General features: G+C 45.6%; 1 protein-coding gene across 5 annotated transcripts in view; it reads right to left on the bottom strand.

The window, feature by feature from the left end:
* The window catches only part of FCHO2 (FCH domain only 2), a 532,544-nt gene that overhangs the window by 53,861 nt on the left and 452,664 nt on the right, over positions 1 to 26,019 (bottom strand). For 4 of the 5 annotated variants that reach the window (XM_029574710.1, XM_029574736.1, XM_029574720.1 and 1 more), the window contains 2 exons: positions 23,247 to 23,311; positions 640 to 804 (listed from right to left, as the gene is read on the bottom strand). In XM_029574710.1, the coding sequence (XP_029430570.1) occupies positions 640 to 804; positions 23,247 to 23,311 (230 nt within the window). Of the gene's footprint in view, positions 1 to 639; positions 805 to 23,246; positions 23,312 to 26,019 lie in introns of those variants that run through there. The other variant, XM_029574746.1, reaches the window with a different exon arrangement.

Genomic DNA, 26,019 nt, shown 5'->3' with positions numbered 1-26,019 from the left:
TTACACAGAATCTTCGCATTCATATTAATCAGCAAAACTGCTCTATAGGAGTTGCAGTGAGGATCCTTTTCATCTTACGAAGGACCGTAATATATAGGCATTAGAAAAGGAGCAATGCAAAGATTAAGCAGCAAGCATAGTATTAAACACTCAAAAAAGAAAAGGGGCCAGCAGACTTTCAAATTTCCGATAAAAGTCTAATGAGAATCCATCTGGACTTGAAATCCTACCCAGAATACTTCATAATGCCTGGCCTCTCTCAGCCATGTGATCTGGGAGTCTACAGTCTCTCTATTTAGCAGTTTAAGCCATGATACTAGGGGTGATTTAAATTGCTTGGTTGCACATAAAGCTTTATAAGAATTAGTAAATTAAGATAGAATTTAAACAAAGTGACCACTGTATGACCAGTTCTATTCCCCCTTTTTCTTTATATTGGTCTTTCTGATTATGCTGAAATACAGCCTGTATTATTGTTTGCATATTGTCTCATTCCTTTGTATCCAACATGTTCTGGTTTAAAGCACTCTACAAAACAAAAATACTTAAAAACTTTGGCTTATGATTGAAAATATAATACATTTATAAAAAACAATTTAGAATACAGAAGTAAGTATACTTAAGAATATTTGTACTTACCAGCTGCAAATCTCTTCTTAATTAAGGAAAGCCTGTAGCCAGTGCCTACAAGCTCAAGATCTATACCTGACAGGGTGCATCCTTCACTAACAAATTGCACTGCAAGAGTTGTTGGTTTACTGGGTCCTTCTGAAAGATCAAACTTTGCCCTAAGGGATCCAGAACCTATAAGACAAAAGATATAAAATACACCTTGCAAACATGAACAAGCAGCAATTATGTCCCAAATCAAAGGTAGTTCATACAAAATTATTTTAAAATAAGATTATTCTTCCCTGAAAGATCAAATTCTGTAAAAACTTTTTAAATATATCTTATCTTAAGCGCAGTACTATCATCTATTTCCCTTAGTTTACAGTTTATTAAAAATGTTTAATTGCCAAATGTGCAAGACTCTAGGCGATTTACAATAAAACATATATAATTAAAACACATTAAAAAATACAACACAAAAAGAAACATACATTAAAACTGTTCATCACACCACGTCAAGAAATTTTCATTGAGAATGCCACGGTCAAGCAAAAGCCAATTTAAGTAAGTCTTAGGTCCTGCTCTAAAGGGCACTCGACGGCGCTAGGCACGCCCTTTCACCCCCTGCTCCTTCGCTGGCCAGTTCGGTTCTCCTCGCGCTCTCGGCGCTGACCAGTCAGGGTCAGGGGAGGTGGACCTGAGGCAGGGAAGATGATCCGTGACCCGCAACCGGAGCCCCGGGACCGAGACAAAAAAAAAGAAAAGGAAAAAAGAAAAAAGAGTGCTGTAAGCCCGCCCACACGGGCCCGACATTCTCTGAGCGCCCCGGGGCCCTTTAAAGGGCACTCGACGGCGTTAGGCGTCGCGCGCCTAAGGAGCGTGACAAAGGGGCCTGCCCCTTTTTGCGCCCCTTCGTGCGCACCAGAACGCGGATAAGCTAGCCTCCCTTCCTCTAGCTATCGGAATCCCTCTCAATCTCAAGCTCTCCTGCAGATGGACGCACACCCAACACTCTCAAATCAACTCGCTAGCAGACGGATGCTCTCTAAAATCCCACCTTCTTCCAGCATTCATCCAGCATTCATCCATTCTTCCAGCCTCTTCCAGCATTTATCCAGCTTCTTCTAGTATTCACCCAGCCACTTCCAGCATTCTTCCAGCCTCTTCCAACATCCATCCAGCCTCCTCCAGCATTCATCCAGCCTTTGCCAGCATCCATCCAGCTTCTTCTAGTATTCACCCAGCCGCTTCCAGCATTCTTCCAGCCTCTTCCAGCATCCTTCCAGTCTCTTCCAGCATTCATTCATTCAGCATCTCCCAGCATTCATTCCCCCCCCCCCTCCTCTTCTTCACAACAATATCAAAATGTCTCCAGGACTCCCAATCCCTATTCTTCACCACAGCTTCCTCACCACAGGAAAAGCACCCATGCAATCTCAACCACGCACCACCAAGACTCTCATTCCAATTATGATCTCACCACTCACTCAACTCCTAGGCCTTGCACTGTTTTCCTTAACACTCTTCAATGCTCAATCCCTCACTAAGAAATCACTGATCCTTAATGACTATCTCCTAGATTCTAAGCTTGACATCTGCGCCATAACAGAAACCTGGCTTAAACCAACAGATATAGCACTAATAAACCAACTCCCCACACATCTTTACGACTTCTTTTCACTTCCACGACTAAAGAAAAGAGGAGGGGGCATTCTCTTAGCAGCCAAAAAAGAGCTGAGTCACCCAACTCCCAGCCAAGTCGAACTCCAAACTAGAATTAGGCCTCTTCAAAACCGACCAACTACAAATCCGCCTCGTTTACGCTCCCCCAGGATTGCTCGACTCAGATGCCTCTCCCATCGTAGAAATCATCGCAAAACACATAAATCTGGACTCCCCAGCTATGATCCTAGGAGATTTCAACCTCCATGTCGATAACACCACACTCACAACCAACTGTGAGGCTTTTCTCATCACCCTTTCAGCTATGGGCTTCAAGCAGATTATCAACAAGCCCACCCACAAAGCTGGCCACACCCTGGACCTCATTTTCATAAACTCTGGCCTCACCCCCTCATCCCCCCCCCCCCCCCCGAATGCACTCCAGTCCCCTGGTCGGACCATTCCATAATCTCCACCACCTTCTCATTAGCAGAAACCCCCATGACTCACCCCCTTCAATCCTCGTTTATCTATAGGAGAACATGCTCTTTTGATGTCCTCAGCAGCCACCTGGCCAAAGAACTTCCTCACATAGACCTCTCAAACCCCAATTCAGCACTTCTATCCTGGAACAACATCACAGAGACAGTAGCAAATAAATTATGTCCTCTATCAACTAGGAAAATCAATCCCACCTCTCAAAGGAGACAACCATGGTTCAACAACGAACTCCGAAAACTCAAACAAAGCCTCAGACAGAAAGAAAACAAATGGCGCAAAGCCCCATGCCCTAGCACACTATCAGTCTACAAATCTGCCCTCCACCTCTACAGGAACTCCACCTCACGCGCAAAAAGGGACTTCTATGCTCAAAGGATTCACGACCTAGTTTTCGACGCTAAAGCACTATTCTCCTACATAGCCGAACTAACACAATCTAACGCACCATCTATTCCTAACGACCAAGCACAATCCAAAGCCGACGAACTGGCATTCTTCTTCCAAAGCAAAATCTCCAACCTCTTAACTCTCCTGCCTCCCTACCCCACCTCCACCCCCACCTCTTCTACTAGTACCTACCATCTACCAAATAATGGCATCACTCTTGAATCATTTGAACCTACTACAGCACTGGAGATTCAAACTTTATTAAAGAAAATGAAACCTTTTACCCATCCCTACGACCAACAAAGCTACTACTGCTAGTACCTGACACCATTTCCAAACCTCTGGCTGATATCATAAACTGCTCTTTATCTCAAGGAATCTTCCCAGACACCCTAAAACTCGCCTTGCTTAAACCTCTTCTAAAAAAAACCAAACCTGGATCCAAAGGAACACAATAACTTCCACCCTAGCAGCTGCATTCTGTAGGAGCTGAAGAGGTTTCAAGGCCACATCAAGGAGACCCAAATAAACCACATTACAGTAATCAAGTGAGCATAGAATTAAGGCCTGGGCAACTGAGCAAAAGTCACTGGCATTGAGAAGTGGTTTTAAGCCGCGAAGTAAACGTAGCCAGATCTAATGGTTGATTTTAATTTGATCATGAAAACAGTTTGGAATCCATCCAGATGACAAGGCTTTTTACCTTATGAGAAATCTGTAATAGCATATTATTACAACATAATGTAGCGAGGATGTCTGCAGTAGTAGAGTGTTATACACTCAACAGATCAGTCCTCATACTCAGACTGATGTTTTATGACTACTCCTTTCTAAAGTTTTAAAAGAGAATGCTTACAGTAAAATGAATCTCATCTGGTCAAGCAAAAGCCATTATTGAGCTATATGAAAGTTTCTTCCTGATTGGTCAGTATGTTTTAAAATATTGCAGGTCTCCAAACTGAAAGGGAGCTCCTACTGTCGTGTGCATTATTTTGTGCCAGCAGCAGCATAGCATTCAGTAACATGAGCTAATCCTTCTTTGCAGAAGGGTATAGAACAAGGTTATATCACTATTCTACTGTTTTGCTTTCATAAAATAGCTTATTTAGAAGCAGTGAGTGCTCTCTCAAGTTAGAATGGCTGGAAATCTTAATGAATTTAATATCTACCAGCCAGCTAAAAAGGCACTTTCATGTGGCTGGATATTATGAATTTAAAGAATTTATTTTCTCGAATTTTCATTTTATTTCTTGCATATCTTAGAAAGTAAAGTGTGCTATAACAGCTTTTTATCATGGTCAAAAGATTACAGATTATACAAAATACAGCAGAGAAATTAATTTTTGGTCTGAAGTATGACCATGTTATAACTGTCTTATTGGTTTGTAGGATTATGATTTGGTTTAGTTTTTAAATCTTTTTATACAGCTTTGTCTTTATACTTCTCTAAACTCCTAATTCCATACAATTCGGAAAGATCACTCCTAATTCCATACAATTCGGAAGATCTCTTGATACTGTCTTCTGAACTCAGATGAGACTGGAGGGGACACATTATTCAATGTTTAGTATCAAGGTTCATTGCTATAGAATGTGCTTCTAATTGAAATATGCAAGGAATCTAATTATTTAAAATTCAGAAAAATAAAGAAACGACTATTTAATCAGGCCCAAGAGCCATTTAAATAATGTTCATTGGTTCACTTTGGCTTTCTTGGGATTGAGGAACTTGCTGAATGATAGCTATTATTTTAGTCATTAAGGCAAATATGTGCATTTTAATTTGATAATGTAAATTAATTTTAGTCATTTCAATGTATATTGTTTAATACTGAACTATTTTACTTTGTAAAATCTGTTTTAAAATAAGATTATTATTCTCTGAATGATCAAATTCTGTATATAAGCAGTCAAACAAAATAATAAACTACATTTTCAAAAATCACTTCTGCAGAGATCAGTCTGCAGCTGTTTATATTGCACTCATTCAATATGGGTATTTTATTTATTTATTTATTTTGGACTTTTATATACCGACATTCATGTGAAAAATTACATATCATATCGGTTTACAGAAAAACACAAAGTTGCAACAAGCATTACATAGAACAGGGTATCCTGGAACTGGGAACAAGGGATAAAATACAAAAACGTGGTAACTAATAACAACTGGAAAAGTGGGAGCCACCTACTAATTGGGATGACTCAAACAATATTAAATCCAGAGGGACATGAGAAAATGGCAAAGCAATGGTAGGAAAAGCCAATACGAAGATCAGCAAGTAAGACTCATTTCTAGATACTAAAACAATGCGATTAAATAAACGATGATAATAAGTCCAAAAAGGGAAGTCAGAGTGTGTGTTTAGTCTCTTCCAAACCATGGGGCAGATTTTAAGAGCCCTGCTTGCGTAAATCCGCCCGGATTTACGCGAGCAGGCCCTTGCGCGCCGGTGCACCTATTTTACACAGGCCTGCCGGCGCGCGCAGAGCCCCGGGACTCGCGTAAGTCACGGGGTTTTTCGAGGGGGGCGTGTCAGGGGCGTGGCCGATCACCGTGGCGTGTCAGGGGCGGGACGTGGTGTTTCGGAGGCGGGCCCGGGGGCGTGGTTTCAGCCCGGGGCGGTCCGGGGGCGTGGCCACGCCCTCTGGAACCGCCCCCGGGTTGCGTCTAGGCGCGCCAGCGGCCCGCTGGCGCACAGGGATTTACTTCTCCCTCTGGGAGGCGTAAATCCGACAAAGGTAGGGGGGGGGGTTTAGACAGGGCCGGGGGGGTGGGTTAGGTAGAGGAAGGGAGGGGAAGGTGAGGGGAGGGCGAAAGCGAATTCCCTCCGAGGCCGCTCCAATTTCGGAGCGGCCTCGGAGGGAACGGAGGTAGGCTGCGCGGCTCGGCGCACACCGGCTACACGAAATCGGCAGCCTTGCGCGCGCCGATCCGGGATTTTAGCGGCTACGCGCGTATCTACTAAAATCCAGCGTACTTTTGTTTGCGCCTGATGCGCCTACAAAAGTACGCGAGGGCGCCCTTTTTTAAAATCTACCCCCATATGTAGAGACTATTCCGGGCAGGAATGGAGAAGGAATGAACTAGAGAGGGGGCGTGTTTCTTGTGCTTGTGAAACAGTATCAGTTAGTGATCCGGGAATGATCTTCCTGATTTCATGGGAGGATCGTCTGGTTGAGGAAAGGCTTGTTTGAAGAGCCATGTTTTGAGTTTTTTTTTTAAAGTTAGTGGGCATGTTTCTAGTCGGAGATCTGGGGGAAGACAGTTCCATTGAGAGGGACCAGCAGTAGATAGGGCACGTTTCCTTAAGGCGGTCTTGATTGGGGGGGCGTAGAGAGATCCTTTGTAGGCCGATCTGACCGGTCTGGAGGATTTTTGGAAACGGACAGGGAAGTTAAGATCAAGAAGTGTTAAATTGTGCGTCGCTTTAAAAATCATCATGAGGACTTTGAAGAGAATTCTAAATTTGATTGGTAGCCAATGTAAGTCGTGGAGTATAGGCGTGATGTGCTCTCGGTGTTGGTCAGGATCCTCGCGGCGGAGTTCTGTACCATCTGCAGAGGTCTGATTGTATTAGCTGGGAGACCTAGGAGGAGAGAGTTACAGTAGTCGAGTTTTGAAAAAATGATGGATTGCAGCACCGTGCAGAAGTCATGGAAATGGAGGAGGGGTCAGCTTTTTTAGAACCTGTAATTTGAAGAAACAGTCTTTAGGTGTTGTGTTGACAAATTTTTTTAGGTTAAACTGATTGTCCAGAATTACGTCCAGGTCTCTGACATACGGGGAGAAATTTAATTGGGAAGTGATTGGTATGTTGGTTAGACCGTTGTTGTCATCTTGGGAGATGTCAAGAAACTCTGTCTTGTTAGTGTTCAGGACTAGGTTAAGGCTGGTGAGTAGGTTGTTGATTGCTTGGAGGCAGTTGTTCCAGATAATGAGGGTTTTAGGTAGGGAGTCCTTGATGGGGATGAGTACCTGAACATTGTCAGCGTAGATGTAGTGGGTTAGCTTAAGATTGGTAAGAAGTTGGCAGAGTGGAAGGAGGTAAATGTTGAAGAGGGTAGGCGAGAGAGAGGAACCTTGTGGGACACCCCGGGTGTAACTGACGGAGTGAGATTCTATGTTGTTAATTTTGACCTTCGAGCATCTGCTATTCAAGAATGACTTGAACCATCTGTGTGCCGTGCCAGAAATACCTATGTCTGTGAGTCGATCTAATAGAATTGAATGGTTCACTGTATCAAATGCCGCGGAAAGATCTAGAAGAGCGAGAAGGTACGGTTGCCTTTTTTCTAAGCTAAGGATGATGGAGTCTGACAGTGAGATTAACAGGGATTCCGTGTTTAGCAGTTTGCGAAAACCGAATTGTGCTGGAGCAAGAATCCTGTGAATGTCCAAGTATTCTGATAGTTGCTTGTTGACAATTTTCTCTAATAGTTTTGCGATGAGTGGTAAGTTGGCTATCGGGTGGAAATTGGCTGGGTCAGCTGGTGACAGGTTTGGTTTTTTTTTTTTAACAGAGGCTTGAGAATCGCGATCTTTAGTGCGTCAAGTACTAGGCCTTGTGTGAGCGAGCAGTTAATGTTTTCGGAAATCGGCTTGGCGATGACTTTTGGGATAGAGATGAGGAGATTTGAAGGTATAAGGTCAAAGGGGTGAGAGGAAGGCTTGAGCTTCTGAGTAGGCTTTCGATCTCCAATGAAAAAGTGGGCTCAAATGTATAGTAGAATGGCACAGATTTCCAATCATGAATGGCGTAGCAAGTCTCCAAATTAAAAAAAAAAAAAAAAAGCTACTTCATTGTTAACTAATTATTCATGCTGAACAAAAGAAAATTAGTTATTCTGTTAATTTTCGTTCCTGTAGTACCACGATCAGTCCAGACTCCTGGATTTTGCTTCCTTTCCAGCAGATGGAGACAGAGAGGTTTTGACAGACACTGCCTTATATCCTAAGGTGCCACCTACAGTTTGTCAGTATTACTCAGTGTCAAAGCAGAATGGTATTGAACCAAAATAACTATATACATCTAAACACGTAACCCAAAGTGGATCAGTAACCCCAAATGGGAACAGAACCCGTAGAACATGGACAAACAAGCTTGATCTGCAGACCCGAAATAAACAAAGGATAATGAACAAGTGGACTCTCTGTCACCTCCATCAAACAGGCGGGACTCTGAACTGATCCGTGGTACTACAGGAACGAAAATTAACAGGTAAGGCTCCTGGGATGTACCAGAGTTTTCTTTACCTGGGGTGGGACCCGGAGAGGCCCGCTCGGAGCACTCCTTCTCCAAATCCCCCCGATCCTGGGGCCTGGACATCCATTCTGTAATGCCTTGAAAAACTATGCAAAGACTTCCACGTAGCGGCTCTGCAAATCTCTTGCAGTGATACCTGCTGGCCCTCCCCCTGTGAGCGAGTAGAATGGGCATGAAGCCCCACCGGTAAGGGTCTACCACGTAACAAAGTATGCTGAACTTATAGCTTCCTTCAGCCAGCAGGCTACTGTGGTCTTAGAAGCCATACTACCTCTCTTCGGACCACTCCACAAAACAAAAAGATGATCAGACATACGAAAACTGTTCATCACCTCAAGATAACGCAATAAGGTTCTATGAACATCCAGCCTCTGTAAATCCTTAGAAAGGGGATCCGACTAGTCCAAGTCTGGAAAAGACGGGAGCTCCACCGATTGATTCAGATGAAAAGCAGAAACAACTTTTGGAAGAAAGGAAGGAACTGTCCTGAATCAAAAATTCTCAGGAACTGTTCCCTGCATGATAATGCCTGAAGTTCTGACACCCTAAGAGCCGAGGTAATGGCTACCAGGAAAACTACCGTTAGCATGAGATCCTTCAAGGTCGCCCTTTTTAGAGTCTCAAAGGATGCAGCACACAAAGCTGTGAGCACCAAGTTCAGGTTCCAGGAAGAACAAGGGTGACTGACCGGAGGACGTAAGTGCTTAGCACCTCTATGAAAACGACCCACACCCGGATGTGAACCGAAAGGTACTCCGTTGATTGTACATAAGAACATAAGAACATGCCATACTGGGTCAGACCAAGGGTCCATCAAGCCCAGCATCCTGTTTCCAACAGTGGCCAATCCAGGCCATAAGAACCTGGCAAGTACCCAAAACCTAAATCTATTCCATGTTACCGTTGCTAGTAATAGCAGTGGTTATTATCTAAGTCAACTTAATTAATAGCACAAACAACCTCCCAAACCACAGAAACAACCAAGAGCTGCCACCGTTCTCCCAAAGAACTACACGAATAGCCTTTGGATAGACCGGCTTGAAGAAAACATAAAATATCGGCCACTATCGCCCGGATAGGAAGAACCCCACATTCCATGCACCAAGATTCAAAGACTTTCCACACTCGGACATAAGCAAGTGAAGTGGACGTCGTGAGATCTCAAAAGTGTAGCCACTACCGTGTCTGAATAACCCTTATTCCTCAGTCGCTGCCTCTCAAAAGCCATGTCTCTAGACAAAAGCGATCTGCCCCGTCAAAACATATGAGCCCTTGATGTAGAAGTTTCGGAAGGTACTGAAACCACAGAGGCCCCAACACCGTCAAATTGAGTAGATCCGCAAACTATGGATGTCTTGGCCATTCGGGAGCTATGAGAATCACCTCCGAGGAGTGAAGTTCTATTCTCCTGAGCACGTTGCCGATCAATAGCCAAGGCGGAAAGACATACAGAAGAACATTTTTCGGCCAGGGAAGAACCAGAGCGTCTACGCCTTCCGCCCCTGTTTCCCTTTGGCACGCAAAGAAGCACAGGGCCTTGTTATTCTGAAAGGTCGCCATCAGATCCATTCTGGGCATGCCCCATGTATCGCAAATGATCCAAAAGGCCTCCTCGCCTAACTCCCACTCTCTGGGATTGAGACGGTGACGACTGAGAAAATCCACGTTAACATTGTCTACCACGGCTATGTGAGAAGCCACAATGCTGACCAGGTGCCGCTCCACCCAGCTGACCAACTGTTGAGCTTCCAATGCCACCGGCCTGCTCTTGGTCCCTCTTTGGCGATTGATATACGCCACCGTGGTCGCACTGTCTGATAACACCCTGACTGATTTCCCCTGGAGCAGCAGGAGAAATGCTTGTAGGGCTAGACGTACTGTCCTGGTCTCCAGGCGATTGATGGACCACTGAGATTTCTCTCGGGACCACTGGCCCTGCACTTACTTCTGCAGACAGACTGCTCCCCAACTGGAGAGACTGGCATCTGTGGTAACTACTGTCCTCGGGCACTACCAAGGGGAATCCGTGGCTCAAGTTGTCCGAGAGTAGCCACCAATCGAGGCTGGAGCTTGCTGATTCTGTAAGAGGCAGGGTTAGATGAAATTGCTTGGAAACCAGACTCCACCGAGAAAGCAACTCCGACTGCAAAGGACGCATGTGAGCAAAAGACCACGGGACCAATTCCTGCGAAGATGTCATCGAGCCTAGGACCCTCAGGTAATCCCAAACTTGGGGAGGTTGTTTGGACAACAAGACTCGAATTTGGCCCTGCAGTTTGACGATGCGATCCGCAGTAAGGAACACTCTGCCCCGCTGTGTCTCGAACCGTGCTCCCAGGAACTCCAATGATTGAGATGGCACCAGATGACTCCTGGAAAGGTTGACAACCCACCCAAGCACTCACAATATTTGAAGCACTCAGTTGACAGCCAAATGGCAAAGCGACTCTGATTTTGCTTGAATCAGCCAGTCGTCAAGATAGGGATGTACCAACAGACCTTCCCTCCGCAGCTGTGCTGCTACTACCACCATTATCTTTGTGAAAGTCCTGGGGGCGGTAGCAAGGCCGAATGGTAGGGCTTGAAACTGGCAATGCTGTCTCAGAATGGTGAATCTCAGGAACTTCTGGTGGTCGCCCCAAACTCCGATGTGTAGATACTCTTCTGTCAGATCTGGCGAAGCTAGGAACTCTCCGCTTCGAACTGAAGCAATGACGGACTGCAAAGTCTCCATGTGGAAGCGGGGTATGCGAAGAAGTCTGTTGACCCGCTTTAAGTCGAGAATGGGCCTGAAGGTACCTTCCTTCTTTGGCACCACAAAATAAAAGGAGTAGCGGCCCTTCCTTTGCTCCGCCAGAGGAACAGGCATAATTACGAGAGACATTGCAGCGCCAAGATCGAGAAGGCGCTGCAATGTCTCTCGTACCGCCCGTCGCTTCGTGTGGTAAGCGCACGGGGAGACTAGAAAACGATGCCAGAGGCAATGTGCAAAATCTAAAGCATAACCGTGTCTTATCACTGAAAGGACCAACTACTCTGATGTCACTTTGGTCCATTATTCATAAAAAAGAGACAGTCTGCCCCCTACGATCGGAATCGGACAGGCCTGGAGAATCGTCGTCCACGAAAGGACTGAGACCAGGACTGTTGCCTGCCAGCATTTTGCCGAAAGATGGTAGTGGACGAATGTGGCGCTCGAGATCTACGACCCCACGAAAACGAGATCTAGAAGAAAAAGAACCTCTCGGTCTTGGCCGATCTTCCGGCAGTCGGTGAACCTTATTCTCTTCCCAGCGACTGAATCATGTCGTCCAGTTCTTTTCCAAACAGCAACTTGCCCTTGAACGGTAGAGAACGGTAGAGAACGGTAGAGAACCCAGCTGAGACTTGGAAGAAACATCCGCAGCCCAGTTTCTTAACCATAACCTTGCCAAGACCGCGGAAACCATGGACCTGGCAGAAGTTCGCAATAGGTCATAAAGGGCATCGGCACTGTAAGCGATCACCGCTTCAAGACATCCAGCCTGAAGAGCCTCTCCTTCGGACAGCGATTCATTGGTCTGTAGTTGTTGAATCCAGCGAAGGCCCGCTCTCAAAGAGAAATTGCTGCACATCGCAGTTCGGACTCCAAGAGCGGAGACCTCAAAAATCTTTTTGAGCTGAAGTTCCAGTTTCCTGTCCTGCAAGTCTTTGAGAGCCGTCGAACCGTGATGGTGGTCTTCTTAGTGACCGCCGACACTGCGGCATCTACCTTGGGAACTCGAAGAAGGTCCAAAGCATCTTCCGGCAAAGGATATAGCTTGTCCAAAGCATCTTCCGGCAAAGGATATAGCTTGTCCATTGCTTGTCCAAAGGATATAGCTTGTCCATTGCTTTAGTAATCTTCAGGTCAGTGACGGAGAAATGAAAAGGAAAAAAGTAGGTGGACCCCGCAGGCCCAATAACACCGGATCTGTGGAACCCAACCGGGATTCCTCCTGGGGAGCCTCAATGCCCAATTCTCCCAAAATAGCGGAAATAAGAGGCCCCAGCTCCTCCTTTCTGAAGAGACAGACCACCTTCGGGTTGTCTCCATCCACAGCATGAGACCCACGCACAGCACCCTGCTGCTGGTCCATATCCCCTTCAACCCCTCGGGGGCTGGGATGGAAGGTCTGGATCATCCTGGTCTGAAACCTCTGAAGATGTATCCGTGCCCGTCTGGGGTGCCACTGACCTTAATGGGCGCTTCATCTTAGAGGGCCCAGCGCTTTCCTCTGACTTGGACTTCTTTCTGTGCTTGGGAAGTGGTTCTGCAAATAAAGATTTTTCAGCTGACCTCTATTTACCTGCCTTTAAAGGCTTTATGCAATAACAAAACAAAATCCAAAGAAAAAGAGGAGGAAGAGGAGGAATCTGTATCTGCATAGGGGCTGTCCTCTGCGGCTTTAGTGGCAAACCCCAATGATTTGCCCCCTTCAGGGGACGTTTGTTGAGGGGATAAAGGTGGTGGGAGATTCCCCTCCCCCGCCGCAACCAGCTCTGCCGACCTTGCTGCCGACGTGAAAGAATCCAAAATGGTGCCCGTTCCACGGACCCAGGGAAGAAGGCTGCAGCTCACCAAAAGCTCCGGCGACAGTGTGGACCCGAACCACGACCCTCCCGGTGCCCGTGGAGGCTCCCCCCCCCGGGAAACAGACTGAGCACACACTGTCCCCTGAGAGCCGCACGTGCAACACGCTGACCTCCGCGGCATTACTAAAGAAAAAGAAAAGGAAAGATCTCCCCTTTTACCAAGTAAAATCTGTGAACACCCCGCCGAAAACAACTGCGACTCGAGACCAAACGCGACCGTGAGGGAAAGGAGAGTCTGCGAGAAAGATAGACCTTTTTTGTTTTTTTTCAAAACTTACCCGGCCGTCTGTGGGTCCTGGACCTTCTAGGGGGAGTGAGCCGGGCTTCCCAGTTTCACTCCCAGCGTTGCTACACAGTGGCAATAGGGCTCTCAGCCCCTAGCCGCAGCTGCCTCAGCAACCAGGGGGGATGGTCCCCTCAGCACCTGGCAACCCCCTGGGAGGTTAACAAGTGTCTTCTTTGTCCTTCTGTTGTTTTGTTTTTTGTTTTGTTTTTAATTTGATCTTATTTTAAGCATAATTTCTTTTACAATGAAAAAAAAAAAGGCAAATTTTTAAGTAAAACTATATATTCTATTCAATTAAAAGCACGTTATTCTTCAACATGTCTCCTATTCCTCTTTGCCTTTAAAAAGAAAATTCATCTGGGAAACATCTGGAAGTTATTACTTAACAGAATATTTCTGCTTGACAACCCCCTTTCTTCCTGGAAGATTTTTATACAATTTACCACTAGGCAGCTAGCAAATGGAATGGAATCAACCCCATAGTATTATAGGACAATTTTTTAGTAGCACTTCTACAGCAAATCAACTTGTGCTGCCATATGATTTAACTTTACCTGAGAGTTATGGGGATAAAGCTTTGTTGCTTACTTATAATGGGGTTCATTGTACATAGCAGGATAAATTAGCCACACGAGCAGGGTGATGTCATTTGACCACACAGACAGAAAGCTCTCTCAGACCTCAGGAAAACCCAGAAGGTCTTTCTGTGCAGCTGCTTCTCTTGCAAGTCTCTTCAGTTTTAATAGCAAGTTAAGCACCTACTCTAAAAAGGGGATGTGGAAGGGATTGGGTGGCTGATTTTCCTGCTGTCTATAGAGAATCCCTACTACAGGTAAGCAACTTAACTTTCTCTGTAGACAATCAGGGTAATATCAGGTACAGTAATAGAACGTAAAGGTGTGAACAGATGACCAACAATCTTCAATGGAAGAAGCCCACAGATGAGCCACCGAAGCCACCATGGCTCTCTCTTGATAAACCTTGACAGTCTAATTTATAAACCAGCCAGAGTGTAACAGTGTGCTATATAATCTGCTAGCCAATTAGACAGAGCTCTTTTCCAATTTATTGGGATTAAAGGATACATTTGAAAATGTGACTGTGAGGTTGAACTCTCTTGCTGTTCAAGAGGTGAAGAGCCTGTTTACTTTGTGTACATGTGGTTTCGGAAAGCACGTCAGCATCACAATAGTTTGGTTAAATGTGGTATGCAGACACCACTTTTGGAAAGAATTTAGAGTGAGTTCATAAAACAACCCTGTTGTGAAAGAAATGCAGATATGGAAAGCAGAGTTGCTTACCTGTAACAGGTGTTCTCCCAGGACAGCAGGATGTTAGTCCTCACATATGGGTGACATCATTGATGGAGCCCTATCACGGAACACTTTTGTCAAAGTTTCTAGAACTTTGACTGACACACTGAGCATGCCCAGCATGGCATTAATCCTGCATCCAGCAGGGGTCCCCCTTCAGTCTCATTTGTAGCAAAAAGTACGAGTGAAAAATAAAATAAAATAAAACATAAGCAAACCCAACTCCGCGGGGTGGTGGGTGGGTTTCATGAGGACTAACATCCTGCTGTCCTGGGAGAACACCTGTTACAGGTAAGCAACTCTGCTTTCTCCCAGGATAAGCAGGATGGTAGTCTTCACATATGGATGAATAGTGAGCTACAGGATGCTTGAACAGAGTGAACCAAACGGCACCCAACCATGTGCAACAGGCACAACAACAGGGGTGCTGTTGGTTATGGAGGGCAGCCTGAATTTCACAGTGGGCTGTAGGTAGGAAGAGTTGGGTTATTAAACTGGAAACAAATTACGTAGTACAGACTGGCCAAAGATGGAATCTTGCCTGCCAGCCTTGTCGAGACAATAATGAGCTGCGAAGGTATGGAGAGAGCTCCAAGTAGCAGTTTTACAGATATCAGGGGCACTACTGACATTGCCATCGCTCTAACGAATGTGCTCTCACACATCCCTGTAGCAGAAGGCTTGCTTGTTGGTAGCAGAAGGTTATACGGTCCGCCAGCCAGGTGGACAGGGTCTGCTTGCCCACCGGAACTCCCAGCTTGGTCTTATCAAAAGAGACAAAAAGTTGGGTGGACTTCCTATGGGCTGTAGTGCGGTCCAAATAAAAGGCGAGTGCATGTTTACAGTCCAAGGAATGCAGTGCCCACTCACCTGGGTGTGAGTGAGGTTTCGGAAAAAAGGTAGAAAGTATTATGCATTGATTTAAATGGAAATCAGAAACTACCTTTGGCAAAAATGTAGGGTGAGTGCGGAGTACCACATGATCGTGGAGAAATTTGGTATAAGTTGGGCATGTTACTAGTGCCTGTAGCTCAATGACTCTGCGAGCTGATGTTATAGCAACTAGAAAGAGCACTTTCCAAGTGAGATGTTGGAGCTCGCAGGAGTGTAGGGGCTCGAACAGAGGTCGCATGAGCCATGCTAGCACAACATTGAGGTCCCATGCCGCAATTGAGGGACGCAGTGGAGGCTTCAGCTGGAGTAAGCCTCTCATAAAGCGCCCTACAAGGGGATGCACCGAAATTAGGGCATCTCCTATACCTTTATGGTAAGCGGCTATGGCACTTATATATACTCGGATGGAGGAAGTTTGTAGGCCAGACTCCGAGAGGTACCAGAGGTAGTCCAGAAACCTTGTTGTGGGGCAGGAAAAGGGATCTATTTCTTTTGTTGTGCACCACAAGGAGAATCTTTTCCATTTTGAACAATACGATTTTCTAGTAGAAGGCTTCTGTGAAGCTACGAGGACCTGGGACACATCGTTAGAAAGGTTAAGGGATTGTAGAATCAACCTTTCAACATCCATGCCATCAGAGACAGAGACTGGAGGTTTGGATGATGTAACAGTCCGTCATTCTGTGTTATTAGAGTTGATGCCATGCCCAGGCAAATTGGTTGCTGGACTGAGAGGTTGCATAGAATGGGAAACCAAACTTGTCACAGCCAGTATGGGGCTTCGAGGATCATTGTGCCCCGGTCTCGTAATTTCAGAGAGTCTTGCTGATGAGTGGAATAGGAGGGTACGCGAATAGAAGACCCATGTTCCACGAATAGGCGAAGGCATCCATCGCTGGTGACTCGCGGCTGGGGTGTAGAGAGAAGAATCGGTCTACTTTGCAATTGTGAATTGATGCAAAGAGGTCTATGTGAGGGCGACCCCACTAGTGGAAAATTCTGCTTGCTACAGTGGGATCTAGGGCCCATTCATGGGGATGAAAGGTCCGGCTGAGACGATCTGCCAGCACATTGTTTATTCCTGCCAGGTAGGTTGCTCTCAGCAGCATGGAATGGGAGAGAGAGCCCAGGCCCAGATCTGCGCCGCCTCCTGGCATAGTAGGTAAGAGCCTGTGCCCCCTTGCTTGTTGAGATACCACATCGCTACCTGGTTGTCTGTTTGAATTAGGATTACCTTGATGGATAGGCAATCCTGAAATACGAATAGGGCATACCATATTGCCCGGAGCTCCAGAAAATTTATCTGTGGCTTGCTTCTGCCCTAGTCCAGGTTCCCTGGGTTTGTAATTGGTTGACATGGGCTCCCCAACCTAGGTTGGAGGCATCTGTAGTCAATGGGATCTGAAGATCTGGTGGTTGGAAGGGTAGCCTAACTGAAGATTGGACTCCTGTATCCACCAAGCCAGTGAGTGGGAAAGCTGTCTGGTTATGTGGCAGTCCAGATCTTGGTTTGATTGGGACCACTGGGACTTTAAAGTCCATTGTGTCACTCTCATGGCTAGTTGAGCCATGGGGGTATCGTGAACTGTAGATGCCATGTGTCCTAGCAAGGTTAGCAGGTGATGAGCTGAAGTTGTTTGGCAAGTCTGTACTGCTTTGGCAGAGCCAATCTCCCTTTTGCAGGAGAGGAAGCATGGTGCCCAAGGTAAGCATCCTGAACTTTTCCTTGCAGAGTTGTTTGTTTAGGGCACAGAGGTCCAATATAGGATGTATGCCGCCCGACTTTTTTGGAATCAGAAAATATCGAGAGTAGAACCCTTTTCCTCGCTGCAGTCGGGGAACCGGTTCCACGGCACTGGACTGCAGGAGGATTGAGAGTTCTGTCTTGAGAAGTAGAGTGTGGTCAGTTAGACTCCATGCTGGACGTGGTGGAGAGTCCGGTGGTAGTGTATGGAAATTTAGATGGTAACCGTGGGCTACTATAGACAGGACCCATTGGTTGGTGGTGATTGTGTGCTATTTGTTTGTAAAGTGGCACAGGCGGCCTCCAACAGGAAAGGTGGTTGGGGGGGGGGGGGGTGTTGACTGCTGCTCTCTAGATGGAAGTCAAAACCCCGATGCAGGACCAGTCTGAGGAGCTGGTTGGGCTTTTGGGGGCCTGAGCTGACGAGGCTGGCCTCTTTAAGAGGGTCTGGTCGGACTAGCACGGGGAGGAGGGTAACATCTGTATGGTTTATAGGTTCTAGGTTCTCGTCGAAATGTTCTTTTGGTAGTAGATGAGAAGACGGAGCGAACAGTTGATAGTTGGCTCAAGGTTTCATGGTGGTCGTTGAGTTGCGCCACTGCCTCTTGAATTTTTTCACCAAATAAATTGTCCCCTGAGCATGGAAGGTCTGCTAACTTGTCCTGGTTTTCCTGGCATAAGTCAGAGGATTTAAGCCAAGCCCAGCACCTGGTGCTTATTCCTGCAACTGATACTCTGGAGGCAGTGTCGACGCTGCCCTGACCTCGTGTTTCCCAGCATCAAGTCCCTTCTGGAGGATGGTAGACAATCCTTCCTGGAATTCTTCAGGCAGGGTCTCGGAGAAATCTTGAACTTGTTTCCAGAGATTTCTGGTGTATTGTGTCGTGTATAGCTGGTAGGCTGCTAAACGGGCCATCAGCATAGATCCCTGGAAAACTCTGCGTCCAAAGGCGTCCAAGGATTTCTGCTCTTTGCCAGGTGGGGCAGAAGAGTGATGCCAAGATCTTTTAGCCTTTTTCTGGGCAGATTCCACCACTACACTGAGTGGTGGGGTAGTTGGCTCTTTTGAAAACCTGGAGCTGACTGAACCAGGTATGTAGCGTCAGTTTCTCTGTTGACTGGTGGAACTGCTCCAGGGTGTTACGGTGTAAGAGGTCAAGTAGAACTTCATGGACTGAAATTGCCATTACCTCTTTAGGGGCATCCACGAACTGAAGCATCTCCAGCATTTTATGCCTGGCATCCTCCTCAGTTTGCAATTTAAAGGGGATGGTTTCAGACATCTCCTTTATAAAACTGGCAAATGATAGGTCCTCTGGAGGGGAGCGGCGTCTTTCTTCTGGGGGTGAAGGCTTTGACAGAAGCTCTTCAGAATCTTGTGAGTCACAGGAATCATCACCCCAAGGGTCGTATGGTGGATCTCCTCCACCCTGCGGGACTTCAGATGGAGGTAGAAGTCCAAGTCCAGCTGGATGAGGAGGTGGCACCGATGGAAAATACTGAGGCAGTATTAAAGCCCTCGGAGCAGAGGCCGAGGGCTTTAATGCCGGAGGCAGGAGGCGCCCCCGCTGAAGACGCTGAGGCGTTCTGTTCCATTGAAAAGTATGTGTTGAATGAAAAGCGTCAACAATATGCGCTTAGCACAACAGGCGCCTAAGAATATACGGCAGCAATATGCGCGAAATACAACAGGCGCATAATAATAATATGTGGCAGCAATATGCGCTTAATACAACAGGCGCTATGGAAGGGACCGTACAAGGCCTAACACCACTCTGGCTCTTTTGACAGGCAGAAATGCCTTCTCCTAAAGTGAGTCTATTCAAATTCCTATGAACTGGATTCTTTGGGATAGGATCAAGTTGGACTTTGAGAAACTGACCATGAATCCTAGGGACTGGAGAAGTTGGATGGTTGTGTGTGAGGACTTGAATATGTTCCCCAGGTCTATCACCAACCAATCAGCCAGACTACCTGCTGGCAAAGCTGTACAGCTATAATTGCGAGACATTTCATGAACACTCAGAGTTGCCGAGAGGCTGAATGGTGTTACGGGGAATGCTGGAGGCGATCCCATTTCTGGAGATTGTGTACCCTTGGGCCACGACGTGACTGCAGAGGAGCTCCAGGAAAGTGCCGAGGCAGGCGAGGAGTGCCCAAGCACGGGCGAACTGGCTGAAAATACTGATCCCTGGCCTCTGCTGAACCTGAACGCATCAAAGAGACCCAGCAATGCAATGTTGGTCTCTGGAGTAGGCCTCCGGCGAATCAATAGCCCTTTCGGTCCTTCCGTAAAGAATGGCAGATGTGACAGGACAGACAGAGGCTGAGGGCTATAACAGATTCAGACGAAGACTCGGGATGCTTGTAGAGGTGAGACGGGACTCAGGATGCTTGAAGAGGTGAGCCAGGACTCAGGATACATGAAGGACTCAGACAGAGCCACAGGTTGCTTGGAGATTCAGGCTTATGGAGAGTACTGAGTAGGTACTGCTACGCCACGGCCCTACACAGCCAATCAAGGCAGGTCATGGACCACGCAGACGAAGAAGCAGGTTCCAGTTTCAGAAGAAGGCGAAGACTCCAGCAAGGCCTGTACCAAGACATGCCCTCCACAGCCAATCAAGGCAAGGCATGGGTCACACAGGAAAGGAATAGGTTTAGGCAGAGTTCTTAGGCATGGACAGAGGCAGGCGCGAGGAACTCCGAAGACCCAGACAGGATTCGGAGAAGGGCCTCAGGTTCCAAGACTCAGAGCAAGAACTCAGCGACGGGACTCGGAGCAAGGAACTCAGCGACGGGACTCGGAGCAAGGAACTCAGCGACTGGACTCGGAGCAAGGAACTCAGCGACTGGACTCGGAGCAAGGAACTCAGAGACGGGACTCGGAGCAAGGAACTCAGAGACGGGAATCAGAGCAAGGAACACTGAGACAGGACTCGGAGCAAGGAACACTGAGACGGGACTCGGAGCTTGGAACCTGAAGCTTGGGAGAATTAAAAGCCGGGATCTTCTGGGGGCTTGCGCAACCGAGGAGAAGGACATCTGGATAAAAGAAGTCATCAAGGACATCAGGTGGTTTCGAAGATTTGAAGAGAAGGATCAGAAGAACATCAGGACAACTGGAATGTCAGGGAATCTAGAAGACGAGACATCAGGAGGTCAGAACATCGGAGCTTGACAGGACGAAGACACAGGATCTGACGAGAGACCAAGATGAAGACGAAGATATGGAATTCCAACATGCAACAGAGTGCCTAGAAGAAGCTGGAAATGAAGAGAAGTCCTAAGGAGGACTGGCTCCTTGCGAAGGCAATGAAGCAATGAAGACAGGCCCTTCTTATAGGGCTGAAGATAACCAACCACGATGATGTCATTAGGTGGGGCCATGGGGCCACTCCCATGCTGGCCCTTTAAGAGGCTGAAGGAGGCACGGCTGTGCGCCTAAGGAGAAGGGAGGCAGGACAGTGGAGAGCGGCGTTCCTGTCGCAGAGTGAAGCAGGAGCAGTGCTAGGCCGCAGAACAGGCCCCCGATGTGAGCGGCGGCATCCAGGCCACAGAGAAGAGTCTGCAGGTGGCTACTTGCCGCGGCATGGCAGCAGGAATGTCGGCAGCCTCCGGGCCGCGTGGGAACGCCATTGGCAGCCTCCTGATGACCAAGAGATAGAGGACAAGTAGGAACTCTAAATGAGCTAATTCCACCCTCTCCTCATCCAACTCATTGGGGGACTCCTTCAGGAGAAGAGAATCAGTTAAGACAGGTAGAGGACTCACTCCCACCACTAGCAATCCAAGAGGGGAAGCCTGGACTTCATGAGGACTCTCTTGAGTCCAACTGTGTGGGAAAACTTCCTTCATTCTGGATAGAAGAGGCTCCAGCTTCCCTCTTTGGTCTCCTAGGATAAAGGAGGCAAAGAAATTCTTTACCAATTCAGAAAGCTTGGCTCCTACAAGCCGAGGGACCCTCTGTACTAGAGGGGCTGGACACATCCTCTTTGGATGGGCTCATCCTCATTTTGCAGTGGCAGGTAGTGCTAAAGATAAACTCAGAGATACTGGACCTATGACCGCCAAAGTAACTGGCTCAGTTGTATTCTGCACTGGTTGCACCAACGTGTCTCACTCGTCAGTGCCGGCACAGATACTTCCCACACCAAGGCCACACATGCTTCTGTGTGAACTGCTGTGCTCCAACTAAACTGACAGCACCCTTACACTCCACGCCAAGGGGACTGACTGTAACTTAGGATACATTGGCACACCTTGCACTGACAAGACAGATGGGTTCTAGAAGGCACTAGGGCTGCAGCATCCTGGTAGAACAGATAACTTGGCACCATAAGGATCATCTGTGCCAGGATAGAGAAAGCAACCTGCACTAAGGGGCTTTACGCTCTTCTTGGTGTCAATGAAAGGTCTGTAATATAGCATTTAGGACAGCCAAAATACTTGATGACAAAAGGTGGTTGTGATGCCGATCATTTAAAAAGGGCTCCAGGAAACTATAGAGTATGTATGAACAACTTCAAAAAGAAATTGAAAACATGGTTGTTCAACCAAGCTTACCCAGAATAAAAAGCCATCAATCCGTGCCAAAGTAGACCACATTACGTCTACTCCTTTTCCTCATATTGAGGAGCTATGTTTTGTTATACTCCCTCTCCTCACTTCGAGGAACCTCATTTTGTTATCCTGTCTTTTCTCAGCTGCCTTTCGTTACCCCCTCTCCCAGTTTTGACTTCCCTGTTAAAATGTAATTTTCCAAACTTAACCTGTTTACTGTAAACCGACATGATGTCCACAACTAATGCCGGTATATAAAAATGTTTAAATAAATAAATAAATAAATAGAGTGCTGAACCTGTTGTCAGTGCCAGTCATAACGGTAGAAGCCATTCTTAAAAACAAAATCTCTGGTCTTATAGACATGACTTAATGGGAAGAGTCAACATGTTTTAGCAAAGGGAAGTCTTGCCTTACCAATCTTTTAGATTTTTTTGAATGTATAAATAATCAAAGGTGATTTGGTTGATATAGTGGTTTGGGATTTTCAGAAGCATTTGACATCCCCCATGAATTCCTCAGGAGATAATGTCATGGGGTAGGAAACAGTGTCCTACTGTGGTTTGGGAACAGGTTAAAAGACAGGAAACAGAGGTTTGGACTAAAGGGTCAGCTTTCTAAATGAAGAAAAGCATTAACATAGTAACAAAGCACTTGCAGAAAAAGGAAAAGTAAATCTCTGCAGGTACCTTTTCCCTAGGTAATTTTCAAAGAAAAAGTATGCACATACTTTCCCTTTAGAATTGGTGCAAAGTCCGCAGATATTTGAACATTCCCTGCAACCCCCCACCCTCCTCCATTAATCCAGAAAACAAAATTCAGTCCAACCCCACTTTCATCAGAGATAGGCAGGGCTACATATCCAAATATAAAGTATAGTAATAGCAAATTCATACCAAAAATAACCCAACCAATTATATCTTCAAGCTACCAACAAAACCACCTAAATTACTTATTCAATATAAATAGCACTGGTTCATCTAGTTATCAAAGGAGCGACCCTTCTCCCTCCCTCCCCCGGGGTGTATACTAAGATGTCAGACCCCAGATGATATAAGCGAAGAGTAAGTTTATGCCAGAAGCAAAGCGTCAGCAGTTGGGCAGAGCTTAGTTCCATGGGCTGTATAGCAGTAAACTTCCGTCAGCACCCACAGCATTTTGCTCTGGTAGCTTGCCATCTTCTATCCCTGCAGTTGGGGGGTCAACTAAAATGTGTTCAATAGTGGGTATGAAGGACCCCTAACATTTTAATTTTAGTTTTTAATCTATGTATATGCTGAAAAGTTGGAGAAAAATGATTGCTTAAGTCAGACCAGGGCTAAGTTACCAGAATATTACATAAGCTGGATCTTTTAACAGCAAATGGATTCTCTACCATTTCACATCTTGTATATAATATTTACCTCCATTTTCCGATTTTTCTGAAATGCCAGGTAATTTCCACAAAACTTTCATTTGTTCTGCATTCCTAAAAAATAAAATCCAATGCTACTTTTAAAACATTATTTTTATGTGGTTGACATTGCTAGAAGATAAATATTTTAGTGTTTACATACAGATAAAATTCGGTGTTTTAAATAAAAAGAATTTCTTTGAGTGGGTGACGAGCAAATCACATCAGGAGAGAGCTCTAGATGTAGCAGACTTGGGATTTCAGCCTTTGACACAGTTCCACACATATGACTTATAAACAAACTGAATACCTTAGGAATGGGCTGGATTAGAAACTGGCTGAGTGGGAGGTGACAAAGGGTAATGGCAAACAGAGCTCACTTCAAGGAAAAGAGGGGTTACCAGTGATGTGTTTAACATTTTTGTAAGTGATTTTGCAGAAGAGCTATTGGGAAAGGTTTGCCTTTTTGCAGGTGCTACCAAAATCTGCAAAAAAGTAGACATCTTGTAAGGTGTGAAAACATGAGAATGTAATCCACTTTGAAAATGAAATATAAATCAAAAAAATAAAATAAATAAATGAGAGAGGATCTGGTGAAGCTTGAGGAATAATCTAGTGCCTGGCAGCTAAAATTTAATTCTAAAAATCTAGTGTCATGTATTTGAGTTAGAAAATCCCAAGGAGGCAGTACAGTAAAGAGGGTAAAGTTCTGTCCACAAAACAAGAACAAGATCTGGGGGTGATCATATCTGATGATCATAGCCAAAAAGGTAGATAAGGTGACGGCAAAAGCGAGAAGGATGCTTGGTTGCATAGGGAAAGGAATAATCAGTAAGAAAGGTGAGATGAATCTGCCTCTGTATAAATCTTTGATGAGACCACAAAGTTCTGTGCATTATTCTGGAAACCACATCTTCAAAATGATATAAACCAAATAGAGTCAGTCCAGAGGACAGCTACTAAAACAGTCAATGGTTTTTATAATAAAGCATATGGGGGACACACATTTATACCCTGGAGGAAAAAAGAGAAAGGGTATAATAGAGACATTTAAATACCTCCAAGGAATAAATGCACAGGAGGCAGATCTATTTTAATGGCAAGAAGACTCAGGAACAAAGAGTTATGGGATGAAAGCAAAAGGGTGTAGGCTCACGAGTAATCTAAGGAAATATTTATTTATAGAAAGGGTGGTGGATGCATGGAACACTCTCCCTGAGAAGTGGTAGAGACCAGAACAGTATTAGAATACAAGAGCATGGGACAAACACAGAGGATCTCTGAGAGAGAGGAAGGGACTATTAAAGCTGAGCAGGAGATGTGGCTGGGAAGAATAGATGGGCCATATAGTCTTTATTTGCTGTCCTGTTCTCTGTTTTTAATGCAAAGCAATAAGCAATGTGTAAAAAACTTAAAATGCATACATTTATCATTTATTAAAACTAATTAAAATTTTGTGGAGCTCACAAACTGATCTCCTCATGTCGTATTTTACATACTTATTTTAACCATTCTGATTTCTTATATTCTTCTGACATGGACCAATAGACAAACTAAAAATTCCATCTATTCTGTAATTGTCCCCAGCAAGAAAAAGGAAAAAAAAGGGGGGCAACACACTGTGCATTACAAAATCTTTTTCTTTCCATACACTTAGTTTAAAATATACAGTATTAAGCACTAGGTATATGCACTCATTGCTCCATTCTTTTCATTTGTTTCAGCAGTACACGTGTATCTCACAAATGGATAGTAGGTGCACCAAAACGAAAGGTGTGCATGTATGTAGTCTGTGTACACATATGCGCACATCATCTGTTTTGGCATGCCTACTATCCATTCGTGAGATACTTGCATACTGCCGAAATGAATGAAGCAACAAATGCACTTCCCTATTAAGCATTGCATAGCACATTCTAAGAACAATGTATACTAGTTGAAACAATTTGGGGATAACAGGAATTTTGTTTTACCCTCAATTATCATTTTATTAACTCTCGCATAGAGTGCACCAAGGGTTATGTATAGGTCACAATAACATGAGATCAAAGCCTCTTTCCTATCAGAGCTAGAAACTTTACAAACTGTTTGCTCAAGCCCACTGGTCAGTGACATCTGGTTACTCAGGGTTTCCTGCTTGGTTGAGAGAACTTTATTACCAGAGTGGTGTGAAAATAACTCAGAAAATAATTATCACAGTGAAGCAGAGTTGCTTACCTGTAACAGGTGTTCTCCCAGGACAGCAGGATGTAGTCCTCACATATGGGTGACATCATCAGGCGGAGCCCTATTACCGAACACTTTTCACTGAGCACGCCCAGCATGCCATGATCCCTGGCCCACAGGGGTCTCCCTTCAGTCTCGTTTGTAGCAAAAAGCACGAACGAAAAAATAAAATAATAAACGTAAGCGGACCGAACTCCATAGGGTGGCGGGAAGGTTTTGTGAGGACTACATCCTGCTGTCCTGGGAGAACACCTGTTACAGGTAAGCAATTCTGCTTTCTCCCAGGACAAGCTGGATGGTAGTCCTCACATATGGGTGATTAGCAAGCTACAGGCTGACTTATATTACAACAGGCCAACAGCAGACAACTCATGCAGCAGGCACAATAATTGGGGTGCTATTGGCAGTGATGAGGCAGCATGAAATCAAAGCAGGTGGTTGTGGAAGGAGTTGGGGATTATACTGGAACAAAGTTTTGTAAAACAGATTAGCCAAAGGCAGAGTCTTGACGGACTTCCTTATCTAAGCAGTAGAGGGCTGCGAATGTGTAAGAGAGC

The sequence above is a fragment of the Rhinatrema bivittatum genome, chromosome 1 (assembly GCF_901001135.1).
Source record: "Rhinatrema bivittatum chromosome 1, aRhiBiv1.1, whole genome shotgun sequence".
NCBI classification, from domain to species: Eukaryota; Metazoa; Chordata; class Amphibia; order Gymnophiona; family Rhinatrematidae; genus Rhinatrema; species Rhinatrema bivittatum.
Note: the sequence above shows the minus strand (reverse complement) of the source record. Positions and strands in the feature narration are given on the sequence as shown.